The sequence below is a fragment of the Pongo pygmaeus genome, chromosome 3 (assembly GCF_028885625.2).
Source record: "Pongo pygmaeus isolate AG05252 chromosome 3, NHGRI_mPonPyg2-v2.0_pri, whole genome shotgun sequence".
In the NCBI taxonomy this organism is placed as follows: Eukaryota; Metazoa; Chordata; class Mammalia; order Primates; family Hominidae; genus Pongo; species Pongo pygmaeus.
The window spans coordinates 38,990,376-39,003,098 of record NC_072376.2 but is presented as its reverse complement, the minus strand read 5'-3'; the positions used below and the strand labels follow the sequence as shown (position 1 = coordinate 39,003,098).

Here is a 12,723-nt window from a genome sequence, read left to right as displayed (position 1 = left end):
ACAGGCTGGACACGGTGCCTCATGCCTCTAATCCCAGCACTTTGGGAGGCCAAGGCGGGCGGATCACTAGGTCAGGAGTTCGAGACCATCCTGGCTAACGTGGTGAAACACTGTCTCTACTAAAAAAAAATACAAAAAATTAGCCGGGCATGGTGGCCCGCGCCTGTAGTCCCAGCTACTTCGGAGGCTGAGGCAGGAGAATTGCTTGAATTCGGGAGGTGGAGGTTTCAGTGAGCCGAGATCATGACACTGCACTCCAGCCAGGGTGACAGAGCAAGACTCCATCTCAAAACAAAAAATAAAATAAAATAAAATGTACAATACAGTGTCTTTTAGTATATTCACAGAGTTGTGTGATTATCACCATAGAACATTTTTTTCAGCCCCCCTAAAAGAGCCTATACACATTAGCAGTCACTCCCTATTTCCCCTGCAAACTTCCCAGCTCTAGGCAACCAGAGTGATTGTTTTTAATGGGGTAAAATGTAACAAAATTTGCAGTTTTAACTATTTTTAAAGTGTACAATTTGGTGACATTAATTACATTCACAGTGTTGTACAATCATCACCATCATTTTGAAAACTTTTTTATTACCACAGATACAAACTCGTTAAGCAGTAACTTCCCATTCCCTTCTTCCCTAAGTCCCTGGAAGTCACTATTCTACTTCCTGTCTCCATGAATTTGCCTATTCTAGCTAGATATTTCATATAAATGGAATCATACCATATTATTTTTTGTCTGGCTAATCTCAGTTTGATGAATGTTTTCAAAGTTCATTCATCTTGTAACATATCAGAACTTCATTCCTTTTTACAGCTGAATATCCCCATTGTGTGTGTATACAACATTTTGTTTATCCATTTTTCAGTTGATGGACACTTGGGTTGTTTCTGTCTCTTGCCTATTGCAAACAATGCTGCTGTGAATATTTGGTAAACAAGTATCTGTTGGAGTTCATGTTTTCTTTTTTGTTGTTGTTTATAAATACAGACAGGGTCTTGCTCACCGTGTTGCCTGGGCTCAAGTGATCCTCCCACCTCAGCCTTCAAAAGTGCTGGGATTATAGGTGTGAGCCACCATGCCCAATCTTGAGTCCGTGTTTTCAAATCTCTTAGGTATATACCTATGAGTAGAATTGTTGAGTCTTATGATAATCTGTGTTTAACTTTTGAGGAACTTTCAAACTATTTTCCACAGCAGCCACACCACCATTTTACATGAGGGTTGTATGAGGGTTCTAATTTTTCTACGTCACTCATTTCCATTTTGATTATAGCCATACTAGTAGGTGTGAAGTGGTATCTAATTGTGGTTTTGATTTGCATCTCCCTAATGATTACTGACTTTAAGCATTTTTAATATAATTATTAGCCGTTTGTATATTTTCTTTGAATAAATGTCTGTTCAAGTTCTTTGCCATTTAAAAATTGCTTATCTTTTGTTATTGAGTTATAGAAATTCTTTATATATTGTGAATATTAAACCTTTATCAAACAGATGATTTGCAGATATTCCATTCTGGGAGTTGTCTTTTCACTCTTTCATTTATCTTTTATAGCATTTATCAGTTTGTATTTATAATTTAAAAAACATTTAGATTAGTATCTGTGTCTACTACTGGAATGTGAACACCATTAGAGTAAGAACTATCAGTTTTTGCTTACTTTAGATTTCTTTTTTATTTTTACAGAGATGAAGTCTCACTATGTTGCTCAGGCTATTCTCGAACTCCTGAGCTCAAGTGATCCTCTTGCCTCAGCCTCCCAAACTACTAAGATTACAGGTGTGAGCCACCATGCTCAGCCTACTTTTAAATTTCTAATAGGCCTAGCATAAGCACTAAATATTTTTGAGTGAATGAACTAAGTTTCTTTAAGTTAATTTATGAATTGTTTTATTGATCTGCCTATTCCACTTTTTAACCAGAATGGTTTTCCATGACTAATGCTGTATATAAGCATTAATTTTACTCGTTATTGAGATATAATTGATAAACAATAAACTATGCACATTTAATGATAAGTTTTGATGGATGTGTCCACAATTCACATATATTAGACCGTTTGAAGTTGTCCCAAAGCTCACTAATGGCCTATGTATGTTTTTGTTTATTTTTTTCAGAGATGGGTTCTCACTATGTTGCTCAGGCTGGCCTTGAACTTCTGGGCTCAAATGGTCCTCCTGCCCCAACCACCCAAGTAGATGGGACTACTGGTTTATCCACCTCTTTTTCTATTATTTCATTTTTGATAGCTACTGTTATTATGTCTTCAAGTTCAGGAATCTTTTCTTCTGTAATGTCTCATATGCTGTTAAACCCATCTGGTGTATTTTTCATTTCGGACACTATTGTTTTTATCTCTACCAGTCCATTTGGATGATTTTACTATCTTTAATGTCTCTCCTTAATATAGTCATTCTTCTAGTTTCTTCTCCCCAACTTAGGGATACCACTGGGCTCTGGTCTGGGTTTTCCCACCCCAACTTGGAACTAGAGTCTCCTCGAGGCAGTAAACTGTGCCAGTGATAGGGCTCATCTCATTTGTTTTTCCGTCTCTCAGGTATCACTATTCTTTGTAGCCTCATGTTCAATGTCTTTTTTTTTTTTTTTTTTTTTGAGACGGAGTCTTGCTCTGTCACCAGGCTGGAGTGCAGTGGCGCAATCTTGGCTCACTGCAACCTCTGCCTCCCTGATTCAAGCGATTCTCCTGTCTCAGCCTCCTGAGTAGCTGGGACTACAGGCACACGCCACCATGCCTGGCTAATTTTTGTATTTTTAGTAGAGACGGGGTTTCACCATGTTGGCCAGGATGGCCTCTATCTCCTGACCTTGTGATCCACCTGCCTCGGCCTCCCAAAGTGCTGGGATTACAGGTGTGAGCCACCGCACTCAGCCCTTTTTATTTTTAAACGTGAACTCACTATGTTGCCCAGGCTGGAATGCAGTGGCGTGATCATGGCTTATTGCAGCCTTGACTGCCAGGGCTCAAGCAATCCTCCCACCTCAGCCTTCTGAGTAGTTGGGACCACAGGTTTGTGCCACCATGCCTGGCTAATTTTTAAATTATTTGTAGAGGTGAGGTCACTAGGTTGCCCAGGCTGGTCTCAAACTCCTGGGCTCAAGTGAGTGATCCTCCCACCTCAGCCTCCCAAAGTGCTGGGATTACAGGAGTGAGCCACTGCGCCTGGCCTTAATATCTTAAAAACAATTGTTTCTGGCCAGGCACGGTGGCTCACACTTGTAATCCTAGCACTTTCGGAGGCCGAGGTGGGCAGATCACCTGAGGTCAGGAGTTCAAGACCAGCCTGGCCAACATGGCAAAACCCCATCTCTACTAAAAATATGAAAATTAGCTGGGCGTGGTGTGCGCCTGTAATCCCAGCTACTCAGGAAGCTGAGGCAGGAGCATTTCTTGAACCCAGGAGGCGGAGGTTGCAGTGAGCTGAGATCATACCACTGCACTCCAGCCTGGGCGACAGAGCGAGACTCTGTCTAAAAACAAAACAAAACAACAAAAAACAATTGTTTCATGTATTTTGTCGAGTTTTAAAAAAATTGTTTTAGGCAGAACAGTAAATCTGGTTGCCAATGCTCCATCTTGACCTCTCATTTGTTTCTCTTTATTTTTTGAAATCTACCTAGCTATTTCTTAGCTATGTCATTAATTTCCCCTCCATAAAACCTTGGTATCATTTTAGATACCTTTTCAGATGTCTTTCTTGGTGAGGGTAAAAGCTGGTTTGAATTATTTGCGTACTGGGGCTAATAAAGTCAAATAATTGAGTAATTAAGCAGAGTAGGTTCTAGCATCCTCAGCATCACAGGCGGGGCCAGTTTAGAGCACTGGAGACATTTGTATTTATGGGCTGATGGCAGAAGGGGTAGCCAATCACCTGTATAGATTCATAATTCATATAGGATTAATAATAAATTAATAGATACAGGTCATTAATAAATACAAACTATACATAGTTTAATAAAACTATTGTGAATGTATACAATATCACAATTTTTCATAGCTCAAGAGAAAGAGTAATTCTGAATAGTAGACTTACAGTATTTTTTCCTTCCTCCTAGATTTAAACAGTCAAGTAAAATCAAGCTGGGTAATCATGGCAGAAGGTGGATTTGATCCCTGTGAATGTGTTTGCTCTCATGAACATGCAATGAGAAGACTGATCAATCTGGTGAGATGAACAGGACAATCCTATTCTGAACTGATCTGTACCCCTTGTATCCTCTTTTCATGAAAATACTGGTTATTGGAGGGTTTTCATCTGATGGTCACTAAAAAGTATTTCATAATTGAAATTCCACATTTGTTTAAGTTGTAATGATTAAAATGTGGCCGGGCACAGTGGTTCACACCTGTAATCCCAGCACTTTGGGAGGCCAAGGTGGGCGGATCACTTGACCTCAGGAGTTCGAGACCAGTTTGGCCAACAAAGCAAAACCCCATCTCTACTAAAAATATAAAAATTTGCCAGGCATGGTGGCACACACTTTTAATCCCAGCTACTCGGAATGCTGAGGCACGAGAATTGCTTGAACCCAGGAGGCAGAGATTGTGGTCAGCTGAGATCATGCCACTGCACTCTAGCCTGGGCGACAGAACGAGACTCTGTCTCAAAAAAAAAAAAAAGTTTGCTAGCAATTATTTCGTTAGAGACGAAAACAGACTACTGTCTTTATTATTATTATTATTTTTTGAGCTGGAGTCTCGCTCTTTTGCCCAGGCTGGAGTGTAGTGGTGCTATCTCGGCTCACTACAACCTCCAGCTCCTGAGTTCAAGCGATTCTCCTGCCTTAGCCTCCCGAGTAACTGGGACTACAGGAGTGTGCTGCCATGCCTGGCTAATATTTGCATTTTTAGTAGAGACTGGGTTTCACCATGTTGCCCAGGCTGGTCTCAAACTCCTGACCTCAAGTGTTCTGCCCGCCTCAGCCCCCCATAGTGCTGGGAATGCAGCTGTGATCCACCCCCCCAGCCCAGACTACTGTCTTTATGGTAGATTTATGTTGGTGAAATTTGCCATCATGGGTAGATAACACATATGTATATTGCCTTTTCTACTTTATATCAATACAAATAAAATTGTTTTTAGCTTGTGGAGCTTGTTTGCCTGCTAAGCTGCTATTAACAGTTCCTGTTATGATATAGTTCAAATCCTGCACCAACATATGGCATGACAATACAAATCTCTATGTAAAGCATTTCTTTCTTTTTTTTTTTTTTGGAGAACAGTGTCTCACTCTGCTACCTAGGCTGGAATGCAGTGGTGCAATCTCAGCTCACTGCAACCTCCACCTCCTGGGTTCAAGTGATTCTCCTGCCTCAGCTTTGCAAGTAGCTGGGATTGCAGGTGCGCACCACCATGCCCAGCTAATTTTTGTATTTTTAGTAGAGATGGGGTTTCGCTTTGTTGGTCAGGCTGGTCTCAAACTCCTGACCTCAGGTGATCTGCCAACCTCGGCCCCCCAAAGTGCTGGGATTACAGGTGTGAGCCACTGCGCCTGGCCTATGTAAAGCATTTCTGAAAACAAATCAATTATTTGACAGAGGTAGGTTTCTGAACAACAAGATTTGAATAGTCTCATTGAGTCGATGGTAGTGAGTCTATAAGCTGAAATACAGGGCTGTTTATATTATACTTTGTACTTTTTATGTGCAAAAGGAAAAATTTGACCGTTATTAACAATGAAGTATATTTTTATATTACACATTATATTGGTTGAGTATCCCTTATCTGAAATGCTTGGGACCAGAGGTGTTTTGGATTTTTTTTGCATTTCGGAATATTTGCATTATACTTACTGGTTTAACATCCCTAATCTGAAAATCCAAAATGCTCGAAAGAGCATTTCCTTTGATCATCATGTTGGTGCTCAAAAAATTTCAGATTTTGAAGCATTTTGGGTTTCAGATTAGGGATACTCAACCTGTAACAACATTTTATTGTTTTAAAATACTCTTGTATGTCAGTTAATAAAGGTAGGTACAAACATTTGCTCAAATATTTGAGTTGTCAGTAACTAATAAGCAGGTTTTCTGCTGGCTCAGTGTTGCTACATATCGTGATCAGAAATGTGTTTCTTGTCAATGATGTGCTTTTTTAGAGTCAGCATGCACTAGGACTTGTGATCCTTAAGAATGCCTCAGAAGGAAAGGAATAAAATAAGAACTTATACGTTAAATCAGACTCTTGAGGATATAGAAATATAATGGTAATGTGATGGCTCTGATAACTTGGTATAAAAATAGATGAGTCTAAGGAGAGAATATTTGTTTATGAAGCAAAGAGCTGATAGTTTTCGTTTGTTTATTTTTTGACATGGAGTCTGCTCTGTTGCCCAGGCTGGAGTGCAATGAGGCAATCTTGGCTCACTGCAACCTCTGCCTCCCGGATTCAAATGAATCTCATGCCTCAGCCTCCCGAGCAGCTGGGATTACAGGTGCCTGCCACCATGCCTAGCTATTTTTTGTATTTTTAGTAGAGATGGGATTTTACCGTGTTGGCCAGGCTGGTCTCGATCTCCCGACCTCAGGTGATCCGCCTGCCTTGGCCTCCCAAAGTGCTGGGATTACAGACGTGAGCCACTGCGCCCAGCCAATATTCTTTTCTAATAGGCTTTTCTACCTCTCATGCATCCATTATCATCATTTTTTTTTTTTGAGACATGATTTTGCTGTCACCCAGGCTGTAGGGCAGTGGCACAATCTCTGCACACTGCACCTTCTGTCTCCCAGGCTCAAGCAATCCTCCTGCCTAAGTCTCCTGAGTGACCACAGGCACCAGCCACCACACCTGGCTAATTTTTGTTTTTTTTGTAGAGGTGAGGTTCTACCATGTTGCCCAGTCTGGTCTTGAACTCCTGAGCTCAACTATCTGCCTACCTCCCACTCCCAAAGTGTGGGGATTACAGGCATGAGTCACCGCACTAGCAATTTTTTTTTTTTTTTTTCTTTGAGATAGAGTCTTATTCTTTTCCCCCAGGCTGGAGTGCAGTGGTGTGGTCATAGCTCACTGCAACCTTGAACTCCTGGGTTCAAGCAATCCTCCCACTTTAGCCTCCCAGGTAGCTAGGATTACAGGCATGCACCACCATGCCCATCTAATTTTTTACATTTTGGTAGAGATGAGAACTCCCCAGGTTTCCCAGGCTGGTCTTGAACTCCTGGCCTCAAGTGATCCTCCCACCTTAGCCTCCCAAAGTGTTGGGATTATAGGCATGAGCCAATGCACCCCACCTCATCCATTATCTTCTACTTTTATACTTCAAAGGGCCTTTTTTCTTAGTACCTGTTATCTGACAGCTTTATAGAACTCTAAGTTAACTCCCAGCCTGTATTTTAAAAGCAATTTATCTGAGGGTATAATTTTTTGCCATTAGTTATAACTATGAGAATTTAAATCCCTGTGTGCTTAGGAAACTCACAGATGTAGTTACTGATACAGTATGATGACAGAACAGATTTATTCTCACTTTCTAAAAATGGACATTTAATTCATCTTTGTAATAGAGTAACATTTCAAGTACTGATTTTGAATTTTTGGGTTTTTCTGTTGACCTCATGTAATGTAATTGGGTTTTTTTGAAGGCCAGAATATCATCAATTTTTAAGAATTTAAAGTTCTTATAGCAAGTAGACACCTGGAGAAACTTGAAGATTTTAATGATTATTTACAGGTTAGCTCATTAGTTGTATGCTGGGCTGTGGTTTAGTTTTGCCTATTCTGTAGAAATAGATGAGCTTTGCCAAGGAATATATACAACTTAGGAGCAGTTAGGATTTTATTATTAGTTCCTTTTCATAAATAATAAAGTATACTATATACTACTATAAATAATGCTTAAGAGTATGTTACATAAATCTTGTATGTTAATTTTTTTTTTAATAAACTTTTTTTTTGCTTTCTGGGAGCATACATTCAAGTTGCCCTGAATATACATTCCCTATTTTTAATTTTTAAAATAAAATTGTATTTATTCACAATTTAAAACTTCTTTTCCTGCTTTGTTTGTTTATTTATTTATTTATTTTGAGATGGAGTCTCCCTCTGTCACCCAGACTGGAGTGCAATGGCACGATCTCTGCTCACTGCAACGTCCGCCTCCCGGGTTCAAGCGATTCTCCTGCCTCAGCCTCCCGAGTAGCTGGGATTACAGGTGCCTGCCACCACGCTCGGCTAATTTTTGTATTTTTAGTAGAGACGGGGTTTCACCATGTTGGCCAGGCTGGTCTCAAACTCCTGATGTCAGGCGATCCACCCGCCTCGGCCTCCCAAAGTGCTGGGATTACAGGTTTGAGCCACCACGCCCGGCCCTTTTCCTGATTTAATAGTGTTATCAGTTAAGGTTCTTCATTATGAGTAATAGAAGTTCTGGATGATTAGGCTGGGCACGGTGGCTCATGCCTGTAATCCCAGCACTTTGGGAGGCTGAGGTGGGTGGATCACTTGAGGCCAGGAGTTGAGAAAGGAGTTATTAAAGTATATTTTGTAGCTCACATTGGAGAGCCTGGCATGGGAAATAGGATAAAAGGGAGGGTAAGTGGTCAAAACAAGAGCCAGAGTCATGCCCCAATGCCAGCTGAGCTAAGATGCTCATGCTTCTGGATTCCAGATTTTTGTATATCCAAAGGTTGACACATCTTTTCCATTTGGAAACTAATAGGCATTTTAAATTTGACATGTGTGTAACCAAATTTATCTTGCCCCTAAGCTTATTCTGAATGTTCAGGTAACAATTTCAGTTCAATTATCTTTTACCCTCTTCTTTCTTTCTTTCTTTTTTTTTATTGTTGTTGTTTTTGAGATGGAGTCTCACTCTGTTGTTCAGGCTGGAGTACAGTGGCACGATCTCGGCTCACTGCAACCTCCGCCTCCCGGGTTCAAGCAATTCTCCTGCCTCAGCCTCCCAAGTAGCTGGGACTATAAGCGTGTGCTACCACGCCCAGCTAATTTTTGTAATTTTAGTAGAGACGGGGTTTTACCATGTTGACCAGGATGGTCTCGATCTCTTGACCTTGTGATCTACCCGCCTCAGCCTCCCAAAGTGCTGGGATTACAGGTGTGAGCCACCGTGCCTGGCCTACCCTCTTCTTTCAACCCACATCTCATGCAGAACCATCCTTTGGATCAACCTTAAAAATACATCCAGAATCCAGCCATTTTTCACACCTCCAGTGCAACACGTTGGTCTAATCTACCATCATCTCTTGCCTGGATTGCTGCATTTAGCCTCTTTATGGATCACCTTGTTTCTGCCCTCTTGCTACCCCCAAGCCCCCTCAAGTTTAGTCTCACCACAGCAGTTGAAATGATCCATTTTAGTTAAGTCAGTAATGTTTCTCCTTTGCTCAGAATCCTACAGTAGCTTCCACGAGACTCAGTAAAAAAAAAAATGAAATTTACATGGCCCTGTGTGATCTGTCCCCTTCCACCCTACTGTTCTCCTTTGTCCACTTTGTTCTAACAATTCTGGCCCCCTTGCTGTTACTTGAAAACAGGTCACATACTAAGGGTCAAGAATCTAAATGACTTTAGACTTCTCAATAGCAAAACTGGAAACTAGAAGGCATTGGCACAGTGGCTACAAAATTCTGAAGGGTAGTCATTACCAATCCAGCATTCTGTATCCAGCCAATCTCTCAATCAAGTTGGGGGAGTACACTTTTGTAGGAAGTTCCTAGAGGATGAGCTATTTTTCACCGAAATGAAGGCATAAGCCAAGAAAGATGACTAGGATTTTGAGTGTAGATAGCAGATCTAGCACATATGAGAAACAAAGTACCTTCCAGGATAATGGTGAAGGGACATCCCAGGGTGGCAGCTGTGCATCAGGACTACAGGGAGCGGGCTTAGTTGCAGGGGGGCGGTGGAGGCGGGGAGCGGGGGTCACATGGCTCAGGGAGAGACTTTTTTAGAAAGATGAATTGGTAGAATACCTGGTGAATCTAGACATCTTGTGATCTAGGGAACTGTAAACAAGTTTTGAAAAGTCATAGAAAAATGCAAAAAAATTTACTAACTTTAAAGAAACACATTAAGTAGTACAGAAAAGAAAAAGTAATTACAGTATAGTTTACTGTGTGGCTCAACTGTGGAGAACATTTATGTAGTTATAATTGATAATTGAGTACTGAACTAAACAACCTTATGATACAACCATTATTAGGGGATGGAAAGAGTATACACGGGGTCAGGGAGGAGAAGTAGATCTTCATACTCTATACTGGTACATCTATGGATATTGTTTAACATGGAAAAATCAAGAAGTAGCAATAATGCATATTTATATATAAAAGACATGGAGGTAAGCAGTAAAACAATCAGCTAAAAGTTGAAAATGGTTGCCTCTGGAGGGATAAGTGGGTAGGAGGATGAAAAATTACTGTTTTTCAGAACAAACCTTATAGAACTGTTTGACTCTAAATTGTGTACATGAATAACTAAAACAATTAAAACTACCACAAAAAACAGAAAGCAAAACCTTTCAGTGAGTGCAAAAAGGAGGAATAGGTCTATTGAGTAGCTGGATCTGTTTTGCCTCTTTTGCCTTCTATGCAATATAAGGTAACTGGCTTAGGCCTTTGCTACCAGGCTAAAACCACAAGAGTTGCTGTCTAAGACAAGTAGAAAACTTTTTTGGGGGAGGACTCCTAGTTGCACGTTAAGGACCAAGAGGGAAACCAAGGAAACCCCGAACTTTATAGTAGTTGTAAATAAAGTGAGAAGGAAGAGAAAAAACGCTTGGTTTTGGAATGAAATGTGCTATAAAGTCTTGTAATGAAGTCTTCCCTACTTTGAGAGTTAAGAGGCTCTTTAGCCTGCCTGCATAGTTCCTTGATTAGGGAAGCTGTTTGTATGTCCTAACTGTTCATTGAGCTAGTCCTTCATTAATGTGAGCAGAAAAACAGGCCAAGTAGTTGAAGAAAATAAAAGGACCATGATGTAGTGAGGTACAGCTACATTAGAAGGCAAGATGAAGTAAATACTTACTAATGGGAAAAATCATGAACATTATGGTTATAAATGCAGACTCATACATGTTTGTTTTGTTGGGTTTAAATACCACCAGTGACAGTCTGGCCAACATGGTGAAACCCTGTCTCTACTAAAAATACAAAAATTAGCTGGATGTGGTGGCAGGTGCCTGTAATCCCAGCTACTCGGGAGGCTGAGGCGGGAGAATCGCTTGAACCCCGGAGGCAGAGGTTGCAGTGAGCTTAGATGGTGCCACTGCACTCCAGCCTGGGCAACAGAGCAAGACTCCGTCTCAAAAAAAAAAAAAAAATACCACCAGTGACAATGACTTTCTGAAATGGAGGACAGGTCTTGGTAGAGCTTTAAATAAAACTAAGTACAATCTTCCCTGGTTTAAATGCTAAAGTCCAGTTAAATTCCTTGAAAAGTCAATACCATCTAAAAATTACTTTGTATTTTTCTGTCAGATGAAGTTAGATTGTAGGCTCAGGGTTTTCATTTTGGTGAGTGTCTGATAGGACATTTTTAAGCCATGTAGGAGGCAAGCCAATCACAACAACCAAAAATCTGCTTCTCAGATGTCCAGAATACCCTCGGGAGTCATATGGATGCACTGGGGAACCTTAGAATGAGAGAAGAAGTAGGCTTAAAAAAAAAAAAGGAAACCTGGGCTGGGCACCGTGGCTCATCCCTGTAATCCCAGCACTTTGGGAGGCCAAGGCAAGCAGATTGCTTGAACCTAGGAGTTCAAGACCAGCCTGGGCAATATGGCAAAATCCCTTTTCTACAAAAAATGCAAAAATTAGCTGGGCATCTTGGCAGACACCTATAGTCACAGCTCCTTCAGAGGCTGAGGTCAGAGGATCGCTTGAGCCTGGGAAGTCAAGGCTGCAATGAGGTGTGATTGCACCACTGCACTCCAGCCTGGTTGACAGTGAGAATGCAAAACTATTAGAAATACAAAGAGAATTTGATAAACTGACATTTTAGACGTATCAGAGAAATGCTAGTGAGTGCCATAACGAAGACTTTGTAGGCTTGTGTATTGTTTAAGTCAGTACAGTGTTTTTCTAAATATGTAAAAAAGGTTCAAAGGGATATACCTCAAACAGTGGTTACAATGGGGAGGGTTTGAAGGGGGCCTAGTCCATTGAAAACCTCTAGTGTATGTACTAGGATTTCTTTTTACAGATGATGAAACTGAAGTAAGTTAGTTTTCCCAGGTGTTGGAACTGAACAGAGAGTGGCAGAGACATGTTCAATCCTGACCATTTAGTTTCAGCCTGTTTCTTCAGCATAATGTTCTTCTTGGTTGGCCTCCTTTAAGCACCTTAAAAAGCACTATATATGCGGCCGGGCCTGGCGGCTCATGCCTGTAATCCTAGCACTTTGGGAGGCCGAGGCAAGCGGATCACCTGAGGTCGGGAGTTCGAGACCAGCCTGACCAACATGGAGAAACCCTGTCTCTACTAAAAATACCAAATTAGCCAGGCGTGGTGGCACATGCCTGTAATCCCAGCTACTTGGGAGGCTGAGGCAGGAGAATCGCTTGGACCTGGGAGGTGGAGGTTGCGGTGAGCCGAGATCACACCATTGCACTCCAGCCTGGGCAACAAGAGCAAAACTCCATCTCAAAGAAAGAAAGAAAAAAAGGCACTATATATGCAATCAAGGGTGGGGTAGAGGAGTAGGAGGAAGGAGCAGGAGGCATACTCTTCACTGTATTTTTA

The 12,723-nt window shown here is 41.2% G+C and overlaps 1 protein-coding gene and 1 long non-coding RNA gene across 3 annotated transcripts in view; one reads left to right on the top strand and one right to left on the bottom strand.

Moving 5' to 3' along the window:
- The window catches only part of SMIM14 (small integral membrane protein 14), an 88,138-nt gene that overhangs the window by 29,176 nt on the left and 46,239 nt on the right, over nt 1–12,723 (top strand). For both annotated transcript variants that reach the window (XM_054485479.2, XM_054485478.2), the window contains exon 2: nt 4,083–4,192. In XM_054485479.2, the coding sequence (XP_054341454.1) occupies nt 4,118–4,192 (75 nt within the window). In that variant the 5' untranslated portion in view covers nt 4,083–4,117. The remainder of the gene's footprint in view (nt 1–4,082; nt 4,193–12,723) is intronic.
- LOC129035238 (uncharacterized) overlaps nt 1–12,723 on the bottom strand; it is a 37,602-nt gene that overhangs the window by 13,941 nt on the left and 10,938 nt on the right. The gene's annotated exons all lie outside the window — the stretch shown is intronic.